Here is a 19061-nt window from a genome sequence, read left to right on the forward strand (position 1 = left end):
AAAGATAGCCTATCCAAAAACATTCACGTGTGATTTTACAGAGAAGATATATTCGAGGCAAGCAAGATTAAAGCATTTATAGAGAATGATATCCTTGTCCATTTTCAAAAAAGAACTGCAGTTTCTAGCAGTGTTCACAAATCTGGTGGCGGGCATCAGCTTAAGGAAGCATTGAAGGAATTTGTGTTACTAAGGGTCCATTCACAAATTTTCCTCGTCTGTACTCAAAAGGGGCTTGGGCCATTTCCTCTGGGGACATTATTTCTAGGTAGGCTCTAACAGGGTTTTCTTGTGAAGGCAGATTCTTAACAGAAAAATAGGATCTGTGTACGTTAGGTAGTAAAGACATATTTATCTTTGAAATAGTGTGCTCCTATTTGTGCATTTCTCTACTGCATTTGGCAAAATAAATAATGTCCATTCCCTTTCAATCCCATAACTCCTTGGGACACGGTTTCACTTAGGAGCTATTTTACCTTCGTATCTAGACTGAACACCCAACCTTGCAAGAGATGGCAAGAGTCTTAGAATATCAAACTCTGGAGACATTATAAATGCTTCTTTTCCATTGTTGGTGACTTATTCTTACAGACTGAAGCATTTCCCATTCGGGGTGTTTTTCTCAGTAGTATTGAGAGTGTTTTGTTTTCTGGGAAATATCAGTTGCTGGTAAGTATTGTGTCCAGTCTATAGGAGATGGCCAGGGAACTTGTCATAGAATCATGACAGGTGCAGGTTGGAAGGCTGAGAGCCGAAAACCATGCATCATTTTCATTTAAATATGAGAGGTGAGGTGACTTCAAAGGACTGTGGGTGAGAGCTGACTGTGACAGTCAGGATTTGTCCACTACATTGTGGCTATCTCTGGCTCCACAGAAACAATTCTCATATGGGGGTCTGACCCTGAAAATCCAACTAAGCCAAATAGTCCAACTGTCTCCTCCGCCTTAACCTCAAACACAGTTCCTATCTCTTCCACCTCTTGGTGTGTTTCATCACATAGGCCAGCACTAATCATACTGATTGTCCTCTACATTTGCTAGAATGGAAAAGAAAAGATGCTCCCGTCTGCTGCCCAGCATAAGTGGGCCCTTCATAAATGCTTTTGGATGAGAGCAGTGATGGCCTCGGTCAGTGTGGTTGGGCCTTCCCTTATGGAGGAGGAAAACCAATGGTTGTTGCTAAGCAGCATTTTAGGATTGGGTCAGTTTCTGACCCTGAGTGACCTCTGTATGCATACTTCATCATGATATGTGCTTTATGGTTACCTTAGCATGACTTGGCTTTTTGGTGGCATTGCTAGGCCCGTAGCAACAGACTCACAGGAGAGCAATTTAGGCATGAGCAGGAGGGAGGTGGTATTCATCTGTCACTATTTATATAGCTTACTCCTTCTGTAATCAGTGCAGGAAAGGTGAGGAGTTTGGCTTCTTCTCAGCCTTGTAGCTGAGAGCCACTTGCCCTGCTCCCATGTTGGGACTGAATGACAGTGTATCCCAACAGGATTTTTGTGGCCATGGGAGGTCTTAGAACGAAAGGAAGGAGAAATTCTTTCCCTTCCTAGCCTTTTATTATTGAATTTCTACCTGCTTCTCTATTCTGAGCACAGGAGCCAATATGACTAATAAAGAACTGGCCCCACTCTCTCCAGACTATTAAAACTGTTGTGGTCAGGCGCCTGGGTGGCTCAGTTGGTTAAGTGACTGCCTTCGGCTCAGGTCATGATCCCGGAGTCCTGGGATCGAGTCCCGCATCGGGCTCCCTGCTCGGCGGGGAGTGCGCTTCTCCCTCTGCCCCTCCCCCCTCTCATGCTCTCTCTATCTCATTCTCTCTCTCAAATAAATAAATAAAATCTTTAAAAAAAAAAAAACTGTTGTGGTCAACTAACATGCCCTAATATATCTGACTATTCCTACTAGGATGAGAGCTGATTAAAAGAGTGTTTTTTTGGTTTTGTTTTGTTTTGTTTTTTGTTTTTGTTGGTTTTCTTGGTGTTTTTTGTTTTTCTTTTACTTCTCTATCTTTAATGCTTTGCCTGGCATAGTTTAGATGTTCAAAAAATATTTATCAAATACCTGATAAAATGGTTTTATTTGAACTAGTGCAAACCTGATTGACTTCAAAATCTTCCTAAATATTTTACCGACCAAAGGAACCAAAATGAGGATGGAGCGTTTGAATGTTACATTTGGCTAAGTCTTATGCAGAGACATAATTAAAGAAATCATTGGTCTCTGCTTTTTTTCCAAGATATTTTTGCAGTGCTCCAAGTACAGTTTCCCTCTTTGCCAAAATTTAGCTGATCAATCAGAGCATACACACCTGTCTTTTCCGGCTTCTAAGTCTTTAGTGTAAGTGCCTGACTTTTGAGAAGTAAAAATGAGAGGCCCCTATGACCAAGCAGGTTTGTCTTGAAAAATAAATAATTTGGAACTTACGCGGTTCACCTGGAGTTCAAAACTGCATAGAGGTTCCATCAGTAAAACACACTAGCCGAGACAATTGATCTGGACATCCCTGGTTACTGTTACTGACATAGTGTGTCATGGGAAAACACACAGACGCAAGCAGGGTTCCTCCAGAACCTCTCCGAGGACAATGCATCATGCAGTGAGCCAGCAGGCAACAATGCTAAGCTGCGTTGCCTTCAGCTAGAAAGGCTGGTCTCCTGGGCTCAGGCAGTGGCACTACAGGGGCTTGGATGCTTGAAGTGAAGCCATTGTTGGTGCAGGATGCTCATTTGAAAGGAGAAAGCCTCACAGGAAAGGGAGCCAATTGCGGTGGGGGCTGTTGCCATGGTGCTTTGCTCTGGCTTTAACATGCTGTACTTGAACTTCTGAGAGTCCAAGGGTGGGGTAACGGAGAGAAGGGAGAAGGAGGGGAGTGGGATGGGCCTGGGAAGCTCTGCGGTGGGACTCTCCTCTTCGCCTTTCCTCTTGCCTGTGCCCTCTGAGGCTGACAAGGAAAAGGGGGCGGGGGGGGGGCAGGAGGGAGGGAGAGAGAGATTGAGTCTACAGGAAGGGAATGATTTTTCTCAACATTCCCTAGATTGCTAAAATGAAATAAAATTTAGTTTAACTCCTAAATATTACTAACATGAATTAGATGTTTAACACTCAAATACCAAAGCAGCGTAGTCCTTCATAACCCAGATAATTCACCCTTCATGCAGCAAATGACAGCTTACATTTCCTAACACATTCTAGATCCTAGATCGAAAGGTCGAACGTGTTTAATTCACTTGTCGAATGCAATCTAATATGCATATTAATAAGCTGATGGAGTGGAGAGAACTGCATTCTGCAAATGAAGTAATTTTTAAATGAAAGAAGTTCATTCTATTCCCACTTGTTTCATTGTGAAGGATGGCTGAACGCATTGTCACACGCCGTCAGTGTGCAAAAAATCCTCCCAAAAGCTAGCTTTTAAAAAAAAAAAAAAAATCTTTGTAGTCTGAAAGCCTAGTCTGAAGACAGGCACAGTTCTAACCTGTTCTCAGTTTTTTAAAAATGTTGAGAGAGTAAATGACTCAAATGCACCATCCCTCTGAAACCATTAGCGTGACTGAGCCTGTGTGGAGGATGGTCTGTGCAGTGGAGAGAGGGTTAAGAACACCTAGTTGAAATGGGGGAGGGTACTGACTTCAGATTTACTTAAATATTCATGGGGCTTCCTCCATTTTAATCTTCTCCTTTTTGAAAGATGGCTGTGCTTCCCAGTCTGGCAACCCCTCAGGAAAGAAGAATCGCTCCTTCCTTGCAGAGTTCAGCTGAGCAGGACTAATCTAGAGTGGAAACCCCTTCGGCCACCAGGACTATTCATAATTCATAAGTGCTGCAAACCAGCCAGCTGAATACATTTAGACAGGCTCTTGTTCCTTCGTGCAATTCCTGATTACATTACTCTCTCTGCCAGGAAAGAAGCAGGGAGCATAGGCTTCTTGTAAGAATGGAGTGCGAAGATGGGCTTTGTCTGGATTAGGAAATGTCCTAAATTTTGGAGACTTTGTCTTTTATAAGTTTTGATTATTTTACCACTGAATCTGCTCGGCTTTCCCGGTCCTTTCGGGGGTGCTCTCTCAGCACAGTGAATTCTTTCAAAGGGATTTGTGGATTGTGGCAAGGAGAGCATTCCAAAATGCCTGAGGCAAACTATTTGTTATCTGTATCTTGGGGTTACATCAAGGTGGGTTAATTTGATTCTGTTATATGTCTTTGATAGAATTTGAAACATTTACATCTGTGTGCTTTCTGTGAAGTAGAAAAACATCTGTAATGATTTAATTTGTGCTGTCCCTTAGCCCACGGAGGCTGCTTATTGTATAAGGGCATGCTGTATTACATCGTATTTAAATAGACTTTGCTGTATTTTAATCCAATTCTTTTTATGCGGCTCAAGGATTTTTAAAGGATGCTTCTTTTTCCCCTTAGTGTTCTCTTCAACTTTTCACATATAATCTCCTCTCAAGTAATATTTTTGAGTTAATTTCCAATAAATGTGTTTTAAGAGTTGTTACATTTTTCAAGTGCAATTATCTTGACCTCTATTAAAATTCCTTTTCCTATGTTTGCATCTTCAGAAGAAATCAAATGTTAATTCTAAGAAATCTCAAGAAAACCTCTTTTTTCCCTAAGGTGACATGGGAATGGTTTCGCATTAAAGGGGTGTTTTGTAGAAGCAGAATCATTTATTTAATGGTATCTGCTCCTCCAATCTCTTGGTTTGTAGTAAAGTTGAAAACATCTACAGTGATCATTTGCTAGTTTTTAGGTGATTAATACATTTTTCTTCTTCATACACAGTTCAAAAGAATGCTGAACCGGGAGCTGACACACCTTTCAGAGATGAGCCGATCAGGGAACCAGGTTTCTGAATACATTTCAAATACTTTCTTAGGTAAGATATTAACTGGGAAATCTGTTCCGTAATTGAGATTTTTCCCTATTAATCTCTGCAACCCATCAGCAACATCCCTATGTGAGTTTGGAATGGGGTCAAGTCACAGAAAAAGCCATTTCAAATAAGAACTAAGGACAACATTTAAGGTAAAAAAAAAATAATAATAAGCAGAAAGATGTTAAAAAAAAAAGAAAAGAATGACATCAAAGACAGAGGTTATTATAGGCTGATTGTATTTCTATGTACCTCAGGTCACCCCTTATCCATCCACCTTCTTCCATCTTGGCCAAGACCTCTGAATGGGGTCAGGTGGGGGTCCAGACATCTAAACCTGAGGGACCAGTCTGTTGGCTCCTCTGATGTGGTATTCTTTACATTCTTCCAATAACTGGACTTGGAGCAAAGGATTTCCTCTTAGGTGGTTTGTAAGAGATATGGTTGGAGAATAACGGTGTGTTGATTTGGGCCATGGGAATTAGCTTTGGAAGTAATTTGACTATTGCTTTGCTAAGTTATTGCTTAAAGATCAATGGGAAGAGAAGAATCTTCACATCTCTGAGAGATGTGGCTTTCTGCAAGCTGCATCATTATCTTCCCAATCTGATGCTTTTTATCTGTTGTGCTCTGTTGTCACATTGCTGGTATTTAACACATGACACTGTCAGAACACGTTTGCATCAGAGATCCTCAGCTACTGTCACGAGTCCTGTTTGATTACTCGGGATTTCTCATCTCATGTTTAAAGCCATTCTACTGTATAGTGAACCTATTTGGATTATATTGTTCTTTAATAAGGCCTGCAGAATATGCAAATCTGTACTTTAAAATAAATAGGTAGCATTTAGATTCTGATTCTGTTGACTTTCAAATACTGCTGAATTATGCCCATTTACAGAACTCCACCATACAGGGAACCAACCCATTCTTACAGCTGAACATCACACCTCCCTTCTTTTTTGGCATTGCGACACATCATTAAATCCATGACCATGTGCCTCAGGGCTTTATGGCAACATACACGTCTTCTGGCTTTATTTTAAAAAATCAATCTTGTTTCTCTAATTCCAAAGCAGTTGCTGCTGTCAGCCAATCAATCTTTGATCAGCCTGGTGCAGAGCTCACGGCATTTCCCGGCCGCAGATGGGCAGGGGTACGATGAACAAGTGTCTTTCTGTTTCCTCTGTGGGTGCCTTCCTTCTGCACCTGGTTTTCTCCAGCGGCAGTTACAACACCTTTGTCAGGGAACAAAGGAGAAGAATTTTCATATAGCCTAGCTCCAAGAGGCAGCTAGAATCTAATTGAACAGCAAGTGTTATATACCGATCCTTTTCTTCTCCATCATCCCCCCTTCGTTCCTTTGAAGACAGACATCTTCCACTGTCCCTCTCAGATGTACTCTACTCTGTGCAACACCCAATTCTTTTTCATAAACTGGGAGTCTTATATTTCCCAGGTTAACGACTGTGGGAGAGAAGAAGAAAGTCGAGTAGTGAAAGAACTCATTTTTGTTCTCACAAACATTGCGTTTTAAAATGCCAGGGCTTGTCTGTGTCTTGGGAGAGACTCTCACGACTGGGGTAAAGCTACAGGAGCCCTTTGTCTTCCAAGACCGGGCGGAGGCAACTCTGTGCGCTTGCAGCAGCTTTCACCAGCGACTTGCAGCTTGCCAAGGACGGCACGACTAGCTTAGCATACTGATCTCTTTTTTATCATCATAAGCTATTAAGTGAGAAAGCTGATAAGATAATAAAGATGAGCTCTCAGGGTTAACACTGTGTATCTCAAGAACAGGCAAACGTCAACGCTCTCTTGAATATTTCATTTGCTGTTTGGCACATCTCTTGAGGAAAGCCAATCTTTTGGCTTCTCGTTATTCCAAAAATTAAATTATCAAGAACAGGTTGTTGGGGAACGTGTTAGAATCTCAATTCTTAGAGATTCAGCCTTAGGAGGGGGTGGGTGTGTGTGTGGGTGTATGTGTGTGCACAAGGTAGCCCTGATCAAACAGATTAGACAGATTAAAATTTTAAATATTCTTGGAAAAATATAGGGAAAAAAAATCCCTCATATCAACAAAAGATACATCAGTTACCTCATCTGTACAAGGAGAGCACTGTGACTCTGATACGGACTGAGTTGATCAGTTTTGCTAAGACATACCCGGCAGTCTGGATTCTCTATAATGGGCTGTAGGCCTGCAATTGGGTAATCCTAAAAAGCAAACAAACAAACAAGACCTTGCTTCCAAACTGCAAATGTCAGACATGGAACTCTTAATCCTATTTTGTGGGGTGAATATTCCTGGAGGAATATTCCTGGAGAAGCATGAATGAAGCCTTCTTTATAAACTGTCAGATCCACAAGGGACCTTAATGGCCTTGTCATCCAATTCCCTCATTTTATGGGAGAGGAAACAGGCCCAGAAGGGCAAAGTAACCTAATCAAGATTACTTGGCTACTATGTCCCTGAGCCAGAACTAAGGCTTTGCTCTCTTGATTCCCAGATCTAAATACCCTATTACTTCTTTAACTAGGAAAGAAGGTTGTTAGAAACTCAGACCATATAGAAGAAAATCACATTAAAGGACATTCAAGTAATAGCTATATTCTTTTGGAGAAAAATCTTTAGGAATCATGATTGTTGGACCTAAAAATAAAATATGTTTTTAACCTTTCCCAGTAACATAAAAGAATTTTGCCAGAGCACGGCAACCATCTCAGTGAGCAAAAAATGGGAAGACCTTAGTGCTTTAAGTTAAAATTAAAGAGCATTTTTGCAATAAGAGTCATTGAACGTTAAAATGTGTCATCCAGGAAGGAGGGAATCCCTTACTCCAAGGAGCTGGGAAACTTGTGCTGTTTCCATCTAAGAGGATGGTGTCTAGATGGACAAGTTGAGAGGCAGGCAGGAGTCCATTTACCAAAGCAACCACCTATTGATGCTCTTACATGAAAATGAGCTCCAGGTCGCTGGCCCCAGAGGAAGTAAAGCAGGATCTGCAGGAAGGGAGCTAGGCAAAGCAAGATATTTAGATATGGTATTATAATTTAGTAAGTATTTTTACAAACAGAGAAGACTCATTCTTGTAAATCCCCGACTATGTCTCAAAAGCTAAAACATAGAATTTCAAAGACGCAAGGAGAAAGAATTTAGAAAGTCTGCATGATTAAACGCTGTGCTCTAGTAAGAAAAGCACTTCAAATTAGGCCATTAACAGGGTTTTGACGTGACCATATTTTGCATTTGTTTTTTTGTTTGTTTGTTTCTTTGATTTATGCTGGCCCACTATTTCCCCACTGTATTATAACCATTCTGGGAATGTAAATTCACTAAGTGTTTATGGCGATTCTTTGAGTCTGTGTTTCAGGTTATTTCCGCAATGCCCTGGCTACGCTTTTAACAGAGGAAATTCAGAATAGGGAAACCCATCAGTTGTTTCAGTGCCTGCCTGTATAGGGAAACACCCATTAATGTCAAATTGGTGCTGTCCGTGAATAATGGCTTTCTTCTTTACTGTAATGTTCCAGACACAGTCGTGGTTCAGCTCAATTACTGGCCGATGCAAGGAATCTTTAGTTAACACAGGGCAGAGCCGCTAGGCCCACTAGAGGTTTCTCTATCTGCAGTGGCCTAGGGGAATCTGACAGCCTCTTAGATAACCAGACCTGAGGGATGGTGAAGAACGGAGTCGGGAAAGACAGGGGCTACTGTGACTTTTCGTTTTAGCAGGAAGTTATAATTATTACGAGTGAAGTGACAGAGAGAAAAGTGATGTCAGAAACAATATAATATATAGTGGTTTTTGCCAGAGATTGTGAGACCTGAAAGAAATTTTTAACAGGAACCTCAAGGCCTGGGTTCTCTGCTATTAAGTCACTGTGTCTGGAACTGAGTAATTGCAAAATAAATATCTGTTGAGTAAGTCACCCTTTGAGCTTGGACAAATTGCTGACTTCATCTGAAAAGTGAGAGTGTGGGATTATTATTGGTTCCCAAACCTGGCGCTGATCATCAGCGTCATTTAGGAAGCTTTTTGAAACATACTGATTCAGTAGGGCTGGGTGGGGCTCATAAATCTGTGTTTTTCTAAAGTTCCCTGGGTGCTTCTGATGCTGAGGCAAGTTGGAAACCCCTAAACTAATTGAAATGACCACTAAAATTCCTCGCTAGGCAAAAGTCATAGACTGATGAGGCTCAGAGTTTGCGGGCACCTAAAGAGAACATAGGGATGCTAGGGATAGAGAATAGCCTTGCTCCAGGTACTGAGGTGTCCAGCCAGGGAGCTGCTTCTGTCTCCCTGTGCTTGCTTTGCTCTGATGCCTTGTCCACAGGGCCCTGAGAGCAGGTGGAGGTCTCTGGGGAGAACACGTGACATATGCCACCATCTTGCAAGAGTTGAAAGCAAATAGTCTCAGTCCCAGCATGCCATCTGGAAACATGTCACTTTCTAATGGAGAAATCGTCTTTGTCCTAATTTTTACTGTAACAAGCAGAGATACACGTAGGAACTCTGAGAGCTGCATTAACTCTTTCAGCCACAGGGTGTCATTTAGTTCAGTGAAGGAGCTGTTAAAGCAGTTTAATAAATGATTGCCTCCGGGCACTCACAGTCATCCCTGGGGCCTGCAAGAGTTAATGCATGTCTCAGAAGGACTCAAGATGAAGCCCCCTGTGAAGTGAAATGGAATATTTGGTTGCTGATATTTTTGATAGCCTGATACAGAGGGGAGAACCTCTGTGAGAAGGTAGATGTTTCCGTCGCTAATCGCAGCTCTGCTCTTACCTTGTCGTAGCAGAATTCTTTAAATGATTAAATGAGATCAGCATACATACTTAATAAGCATAAATGTTTTAATCAATTTAATGCCTGTGACAAGCAAGAGGCATTGTTTATTATTAATTAGAATGAATAAAAATAAAGCATGAAGTAAAACTGATATCCTTTTCCTCTGAACCTCAAATGGTGGTAATAAGCCAAGGCTTAAAGTCATTATTTGAAGGTTACAAACCATTGATTTCTCTAACTTACAGACTGCTCATCTAAACTGAAATAAGTTATATCCAGTTAAAGTTGTTTGGATTTTTTTTTTAATTAAAAAAAATACAAATATGATAAAAAGAGTAGATCATAAAGCCTGTTTTTATTAACCTGGGCCTGGCTGCATGAATGTTTTCTGTTATACAGACATATAAGTTATTTAATTCAAAACATCTGCATATACATATTGATGCCCTACCTTGAAAATATAGAAACGTAATTCTAAATTACGCTGCAGATAGAAGGTGGAGGATTGAGTCTTACCTGTCCTGCTCGGACAACTTATTTCACTCCTTTGGGCCTCAGTTTATTTAGCAATAAAAAGAAGCAAAAAAATTCTCCTATTTCTCCCATCAACCTCACAGGATGGTCCTGGAGATCAAGTGAGATAATGTAGGATAGTCCTTTATAAGATGTAAAACCCAGCACAGGACTTTGGAAGTTGTTCTGGATACTGGTTTGCAGTGGGTTCTCACTGGCACGCAGGGGCTGAAAAATGTTTCTCCTTGTTGCAGACAAGCAGAATGATGTGGAGATTCCATCTCCTACCCAGAAAGACCGAGAGAAGAAGAAAAAGCAACAGCTCATGACACAGATAAGCGGTGTGAAAAAACTAATGCATAGTTCAAGCTTGAACAATACAAGCATCTCACGCTTTGGAGTCAACACGGAAAACGAAGATCATCTGGCCAAGGTTTGTCTGAGCGGGGCGGTCGAGTGTGCGTGCAGCTCTTTGCTCTACGGCAGGTGGCCGCTCAAAATTATCTACTAGAAAAGAGCAGTGATCATTGTTGCTTTTCGATTAAATTATATGATAGGAAGCCTGGTGTGGCCTCTTTGTCCATTGCTGGGCACCAAATTCAAGACCCTTTCCTACAACAAAGGAGCTGTATTTTTTTATTCAGAGTTGGATTTGTAAATGGAAGTTCCTCGTGAGTGCAAATCCTACCAGAGGCACCCTGGGAGAAGCCACAGGGCAGGCGACAGGAGACAGGAATGAATTGTCCCAGAGGACAGATCCAGGACTCTATGCCAAAGACTAGTTGGAAAATCTGCACTGATTGGCAGAGCTGGAGAAGAAATGAGAGAGGTCGACAGCACTGACTCAGAGCCCAAACCCTACCAGTGGAGGAAGGCACAGAAAGAATTTACACATTCCCCTAGGGGGCTGCCTAAGGTGACCACTGAGGTCCTTGCAGTCTTGTGACAATAGAAAATGGGCAAACAGACATTCAGTGAGGCTTTCTGAGAGATGCAATTAGAGCAAGGGGCAGGTCTCTGGAGAGAGCCTAGATCCCTTATTCTGGGCAAGAATTCAGAATGGAATAAATTACTCCTTTAATCAGATAATCTTGGAATAATCCCACAGTGCAAGACTGAATAATGTTTCTCCCAAGTCTATCTGTGGCCCAAGAGCTCTAAGATAGAATAATCCATGGTTAGCATTCTTTATGACCTTTTACATTAAATTAGGGTTGACTTCCGCACATTCTAGCAACTGAGTCTCCCCGACCGGGCCTTTTGTGATAATAACCAAAGGGCAAAGGAGTTCCCCTAAGATGGTTTTCTAGCTGTTACTACTGGGCCAGTGATCCGTGAAGAAGAGAGACAGGGAAATGGAGCTAGAGGGACCCCTAGCCACTTGCAGCTACCTCTGAATGCCACTTGGTTGAGGACTGATGTGCGGCAAATACAGGTCAGCAACTAAATCTATATATTAGACACATACTCTCTCTTTTCTGAAAAAAAAAAAAAAAAAAATACAGAAACTTGTAACTAAAATGAAGAGGACACCCAACCTCCTAGGCCATTCCATTTTCAAATTTTCATGCAACTAGAACACTCTAAATAGACACTCTAAAGACTTAGACAGCCATTGTCCAAAAACAAAATAAAAATAATGAGGCATGCTAACAAAACTGGCCTTATTCCTAAATTCCTCTGATTTTGATTACAGGAGCTGGAAGACCTGAACAAATGGGGACTTAACATCTTCAATGTGGCTGGATATTCACACAACAGGCCCCTCACATGCATCATGTATGCCATATTCCAGGTGAGTGAAAAGGAGAGAGTATTGCTTATTGAATTTGATGGCTCTTTATGATTTTTTTTCCATCCCAGTTTATTTTCCTGATTTGACTTTTTCCTCATTTTTGGACATCGACTTATGTATTTTCTAATCCATTTTACTACATAGGAAAGAGACCTCCTAAAGACATTCAAAATCTCATCTGATACATTTGTAACCTACATGATGACTTTAGAAGACCATTACCATTCTGATGTGGCATATCATAACAGTCTACACGCTGCTGATGTAGCCCAGTCAACCCATGTTCTTCTTTCTACGCCAGCATTAGATGTGAGTAGTTATGATGTGTTTTGCATACCTGCCCATCCTCTTTTACAAAGGGCTATACAACATGTAACATATTTACAGAAATAGTTGCACATGTTTGAACTGGTTCTTTATTATGTGTAGCATCCATAAATTGGATTGCTAATAAAAATGAATGGTATTTCTACTTACACTGCTTTCGAATATCAGAGTAACTCTCTCTTAATGTCTCTTATGATTGAAATTGTTTAATTATCAAGTAATTAACAGGGTGCTTTATTTTTTTTTAATTTTTTTTTAAGATTTATTTATTTGACAGAGAGAGACACAGCGAGAGAGGGAACACAAGCGGGGAGAGTGGGAGAGGGAGAAGCAGGCTTCCCGCGGAGCAGGGAGCCCGATGCGGGACTCGATCCCAGGACTCTGGGACCATGACCCGAGCCGAAGGCAGACGCTTAACAACTGAGCCACCCAGGCGCCCCAGGGTGCTTTATTTTTTTAAGATTTATTTATTTGAGAGAGAGAGAGTGCACACAAGTGGGGCTAGGGGCAGAGGGGGAGAGAGAATCTCAAGCAGACTCCCCACTGAGTGCAGAGCCTGACACGGGGCTCAATTTCATGATCCTGAGATCATGACATGAGCAGAAATCAAGAGGCAGACGCTTAACCGAATAAACCACCCAGGTGCCCCCAGGGTGCTTTATTTTTCTTTGCATCTCCAGTATCTAGTAAGTGTCCAGTTCAGCATCTAGTATGTAGTTTATCCTCAGTATGCATATACTGATCTTAACTGCCCACACCATCCCAAACACTGTGAAGGATAGCACAGAAATATAATATAAAATGTCCTATATAGTTCCTGTTGGGAATAAGCATCCATAGGCTTAGTCTCCTAAGAATTCATAAAACTGATTCTATGGGTTGAAGAAAAAGTAACTGAATATCTAAAACTGAATATCTAGAATTAATAATGCTGAAGCAAAGGGGAACAGTGTTCCATTTTGCTAGACATCTTGCTAGAAGGTGGCTCTGACTCCTTCCTTAGTAGATTAATGCATTTCCATGCACCAATGTTAGCGGTAATGTGCCCAGCAGCCCATATTCTTCTTTGTCATACAGCAACGGTAGTCAGGTTCTTCCAAAATGTGTAGGCTCACTACAGAAGGGGACTTGCCAACCCCTATCCAGCCCCACCATATTCACAGGTTCAGTTTGGAAGGTGAAAAAAGATTAAACTGGCCACAACTCTATTGTTTGGGTTCCGTATTTCCTGAGAAAAGAAATCCAAGAGGTCAGGAAAGTGAGATGGAGCTGAGGCTGTTTTATCCCCTGAAGGAGAGAAACAGTATTATTTGTATTTCTGTATAAGGATTACAGAGTGCGTCAACACTGTTCGTCAACTACCTTCTGTTATTGATAGGATACCTATTGTGTAGCCGGAAATTGACCACTGGGGGCCACACGTGTTTAGAGAAGGGAGAGCTCAACGTGTCCTTGAGCAGTTAGCCTTCACGGGAGAGGTGGACACTGAGCTGGCATTTGAAGGATCAGAAGATGTAAGTAATCACAGAGGATGAGGACAGACATTACAGCCAGAGAAAGACCTTTTAGTCAGAAGGAATGTATATCTACACAAATGCTAGGTTTAAGTTATCGTGTACAGATGGGGCAGAAGAGGCTTCGCAACATGGCATGAAGGAGTGGAGCAGTGAGGCATTAGGTTTCACTTCTTAGGAAAGTTCTCAGATCTTGCCCATAGTAAACATTTAGCACATAGGAATTGAAGGAGTGGATGAATGAATGAATATATGAAAGCTTCTGACCACACTACAAATTTAGCTTTGGGAAATAATTTATTGCCAGTCTTATGAGTTTGGAATTTAGCCTTTCTTCTTTAAGTTACTCAGCCTGAAAACATGAATGTTGTTGTATCTCAGCGCAGAGCCAGTCTGACTTTCTTTTTTGACTTGTATGTGCTCGTGTTACATAAGCACCATTCTGCCGTACACCTGATCCAGGAAACAAACATCAGGCCCCACCTGATCACTCATCATGAGCATGGTGCTAATGCCTTCCTATAAGCTCGATGTGGGCATGGGCTTACGCCATCATCCCTTTCACATTAGACCTTATGATGATGGATAGAATCTACATTTAATTAGTGCATTGAGACATTATACCACATCAGCAAACAATCCTTCTCCCAACAAGAATGAAACGGGATACTTTAATATGAAACTGAATAAGCAGGATAGGCCAATGGGACATAGAGTTAAATGTGCTCGTTTTGTTCTGCAGGCCGTCTTCACCGATTTGGAAATTCTGGCCGCCATTTTTGCAGCTGCTATCCATGACGTCGATCACCCTGGAGTCTCCAACCAGTTTCTCATCAACACAAGTGAGTTCACTACTGGAACAGTCATTTGAGATAATTGTATGATTCGTTGCTTCATTTTTTCCCCCGTAATGTTTTCATTATGGATGATAATAAGGGTAATAATGAGGTAATCCTTCCATTCCACTCAAGCTGGTCAGACCTTTCCTGGATACTGTGTCCAGTCTGGCAACATAATTTTTGAGCTGCATGGAGAACTTGGAAAGGGTCAGAGGGGAGCCATAAAAAGTACTCTACATTTGGAAAATACAATACATGAGGAAAGACTAACAGATGTGGGATTATCCAGTAAAGACAAAAAAGGCTTGGGGATAACGTGATAATGATTTTCAATTTTATGCAGAACTCTCACATAGAACATGGTGACCCACTGGTGTCCCTCTTTACTGAGGAGAAAGGCCAAAATGAGCATGGGAACCTCCAAAAAGAAATAAGACTCCAAAGAAAGCACTGGAATGCTTGGTCTATAATAGGGAAGATGACCTCAGTGACATTTAGTGCGGGTCCAGTCTTAGGATCCCAAGCTATACTCAGTGATTTTGTCATGCTGAAAATGTTTAGTATCCATGCTAATGAAAATCCATGAATTTTCTCAGTTAGTGCACTATTTCTAAAAGCTAAAAATCTCAGCACTTTTTCTTCTGAGAATATTGGCTATACAGTTGTGGTCATCATTAACATCAAGTGCTGATGGTTTTATAGAAATGTTTGAGCTCCTTGCTATAAAAGAGTCCCTGTCCTACTTTATCATCAGAATATCTAAATGATCGGGTGCCTGGGTGGCTCAGTCGGTTAAGCGACTGCCTTCGGCTCAGGTCATGATCCCAGGGTCATGGGATCGAGTCCCACATCGGGCTCCCCGCTCTGTGGGGAGCCTGCTTCTCAACCTCTCCCACTCCCCCTGCTTGTGTTCCCTCTCTCGCTGTGTCTCTCTCTGTCAAATAAATAAATTATTAAAATCTTAAAAAAAAAAAAAAGAGTATCTGAATGATCTAGATGTGGTGTAGATTCATTTTTAACCTTGTTCTTCTACTGAAAGAATAGAAACTTCAGGCAACTACGTAGCTATTGGATTATATCAGCGGGCATAGTGTGTGTCACATATCAATCTATATACTGGCCAGGTAGCTTCACACAGAAAAAAGTGGTCTTTCTGTTACAGCCACCGACAACACTAGAACATAGAAAGCCAGTTTGCAGATCTGGGATTGATTACAGGTGAACAGGGCAGGAGTGCTGAAATGACTTCATATATCCCACCACGTATTCTGAGGATGTAACACGAAGAACACAGTTAAAACAATGGTATATGAGTGACAACATCTGCAATGAGTAACCTCTCGCCATCACTTGGCTATTATTCTTTATTAAGAGAAAATGTTCCTTCTGGAATTTGTTGACCATAGTCTCCAGTGCAGACCAGGGCTCTACCTAACAAAAGATGTCTGTGATTCTTCTGTGTGAATAGCAGGCTGGAAGCTGTCATTTAGGTACAGATGTTACTATTTCTGACATATAGGGCCAGAGGACGGAAACTCTGACATCAAGATTGTTCTAAAAAATTATTAATGTTTCATTGCCATATTTGTAGAAAGCTCCAAAGAGCTAAATTATTTGGATAAAACAAAATCTCACACTCAACACTATTATCATCTTTGAAAAATTAGAAAGTCACAAGTGACAGGACTGGGGAATCTATAAAAAAGTGAAATAGTTTGAAAATGCTAATACATATGATAAAGTTGAGTGGCATTTTCCGTTTATTCCTTCCCAAAGCACAAAATGTGTGAAGACATAAAGGAAATTACAAACTGAGATAAAAATAGGGTTTAGTTGCTTGGAAATGCACTTACCTAATGTTAAATTCTTCATGTGAAATGAAGAAGAAGAAAAAGGATTTTAAAATACCGTGAATTTTAGTCAAGGAGAAAGCCTTTGCACCAATATCTACGACAAGCATGTTTTGCTTGGAAACTGACTACTCCCCCTTGAAGAGGGCAACTGTTTCTCTGATGAGAAATGACATGTGAATCTTGGTTCCTGACATCATTTGGAGAGAACTGGATCTGATTTCACACTGAAGTCATGCCAACGTTGGAATTATAGCCCTTCCTTATTAAGTCATCATTTTTCCTTGTTTATCAGATTCAGAACTCGCTTTGATGTATAATGATGAATCTGTGTTGGAAAACCATCACCTTGCTGTGGGTTTCAAACTGCTGCAGGAAGAACACTGTGACATCTTCCAGAATCTCAGCAAGAAGCAACGCCAGACGCTCAGGAAAATGGTTATCGACATGGTAAGACTTCCTTTCGACATCCTTCACTTACCTTTCCCTTCTCAGGAGGAGAAACACCATTCTCTCTGATAAACTGAGTTTCCTGAGAGTTTCATTTTCCTTTTACCCTAGGTGTTAGCAACGGATATGTCCAAACATATGAGTCTGCTGGCAGATCTGAAGACAATGGTAGAAACAAAGAAAGTTACAAGTTCAGGTGTTCTTCTCCTGGACAACTACACGGATCGTATACAGGTATTTGATGAAAGCCTTTGATTTACCACAAAGCCAAACCAAACTAAACCAAGCAACAGTTAAAAAATGAAAACAAACATCGGTCCAGTTAGTCTCATATCTGGTTATTATTACAACTTGGGCTTATTTTCAGAACAAGCTAAGGAAAATGGACATTCAAGTTTATCCTCGAATTTATGAAGAAAAACATAACCCTATTTATTGAATTGCTGAGTTCTAAAAATAAATGGCAAAATTCATTTGTAATAGGGGATACGTGACTGCTGGTCCCCAAAGCTCGTGTTTGGATATAAATCCCATTGACTTGAAGACTGTTAGGTCTGTTTTGATTATACAAACTGCCATCAGCTGGTCTCTTTCCACAAGTGGAAAATATGAAGACATCTACTTTGAGTAATTCTTTGCATTTTTTCCAAACTGGGAAAGGGAAACGATGGTAGCATTTGACCTCTAATGTCCCTTCCAATTTTTACATTCAATGACTGTCAATCTGAGAAGACACACATTTTCCCTTGCAGGACTCCTGTAATGATAAATAAGCAAGTCTGGCCAGCGTCACTGTAATACCATTTTTTGGTGCACACACCACAATTATAATGCAACTAAAATGTTCCTGGGTTTGGTACCAAATGTACTAGTACAAGAGGCATGAGATGTTCTGATAGTATTTACACTGTCTTTTATGGGATTTTCAAAACTTGATGATTCCAGGTCCTTCGCAACATGGTACACTGTGCAGACCTGAGCAACCCCACCAAGTCCTTGGAATTGTATCGGCAGTGGACAGACCGCATCATGGAGGAATTTTTCCAGCAGGGCGACAAAGAGCGGGAGAGGGGAATGGAGATTAGCCCAATGTGCGACAAGCACACGGCTTCTGTGGAAAAATCCCAGGTATCTAATATGAAATTTTCAAAGTTTCTGTGAGCTCTGCTGATTGTAGAACTGGAGGGTTCTAGCTAATTCCTGAGGTTATAAGGAAGCAACGACCCATTTAGTTCCATTCTACTTGTGACTCATTTGCCTTCTCCATTACACTAAATTTCACAGGGTGGAGGCAAAGCCGTACTCAGAAACTCATTGAAGTTTGGTCTCTGTATTCTCAAGCAGTTTAGAGAGTTGCCTATGACCTTAGCAAATCCAGCTGACTGAACTCAGAGCTGCTGCCTCCTCCCCATCCCTCCAGATTTCTCTTATCCCTGTCCTTATCCAGGAGCTCAACTCTTCATCCTTGCTTCCTCCGCCCTGTGTCTGTTGTCTCTCCATAATCAAGTGCACGGCCAAGGGTGAATCTCATCCCGCATACCTCTTCTACCTCACAGTCGACGCCCTTTCCCGTGTCCCCTTCCAAGGTTGCTTCTCTACCCCTGAGGACACACTGACATCTTTGGGTTGTGTCCAAAGCTACAAATTCCCTGTGCGCCGAGGACTGGGGACAATATGCTGGAGGCAGGGGGATGCAGAAATGCCTCAGATACTTCTAGCTGATACTGGAAAGTATCGATAGCCCTACAGAGGCTTCAGGGCCTGCTGAAATGTTATTTTTTTTTCAGGGCAACATATAGTCCTGATTGAGAGGGTCTATAGGCTATTCCAGGTCTTTATCACAAAAGCATGAGGAGGGCTTTTTGTTAGTGTTTATCCTCTTTCCCTGCTACCTGCTACCCCCAAACTTACATATACTTATAATATCAATGCAAAGTACCCTTGCAGTTATTATTTTAAAGATTTATTTATTTATTTATTTGACAGAGAGAGAGACAGCTAGAGAGGAAACACAAGCGGGGGGTGTGGGAGAGGGAGAAGCAGGCTTCCCGCTGAGCAGGGAGCCTGATGCGGGGCTTGATCCCAGG

The 19061-nt window shown here is 41.4% G+C and overlaps 1 protein-coding gene across 6 annotated transcripts in view; it reads left to right on the top strand.

The window, feature by feature from the left end:
- Positions 1–19061, top strand: part of PDE4B (phosphodiesterase 4B) — a 428537-nt gene that overhangs the window by 404769 nt on the left and 4707 nt on the right. For 5 of the 6 annotated variants that reach the window (XM_081818568.1, XM_081818569.1, XM_081818570.1 and 2 more), the window contains 8 exons: positions 4803–4896; positions 10454–10632; positions 11896–11994; positions 12139–12303; positions 14578–14677; positions 16820–16974; positions 17086–17208; positions 17920–18102. In XM_081818568.1, coding sequence (XP_081674694.1) covers positions 4803–4896; positions 10454–10632; positions 11896–11994; positions 12139–12303; positions 14578–14677; positions 16820–16974; positions 17086–17208; positions 17920–18102 — 1098 coding nt within the window. Of the gene's footprint in view, positions 1–3674; positions 4186–4802; positions 4897–10453; positions 10633–11895; positions 11995–12138; positions 12304–14577; positions 14678–16819; positions 16975–17085; positions 17209–17919; positions 18103–19061 lie in introns of those variants that run through there. The other variant, XM_006751718.3, reaches the window with a different exon arrangement.

The sequence above is a fragment of the Leptonychotes weddellii genome, chromosome 4 (assembly GCF_054177405.1).
Source record: "Leptonychotes weddellii isolate Sample4059 chromosome 4, ASM5417740v2, whole genome shotgun sequence".
In the NCBI taxonomy this organism is placed as follows: domain Eukaryota; kingdom Metazoa; phylum Chordata; class Mammalia; order Carnivora; family Phocidae; genus Leptonychotes; species Leptonychotes weddellii.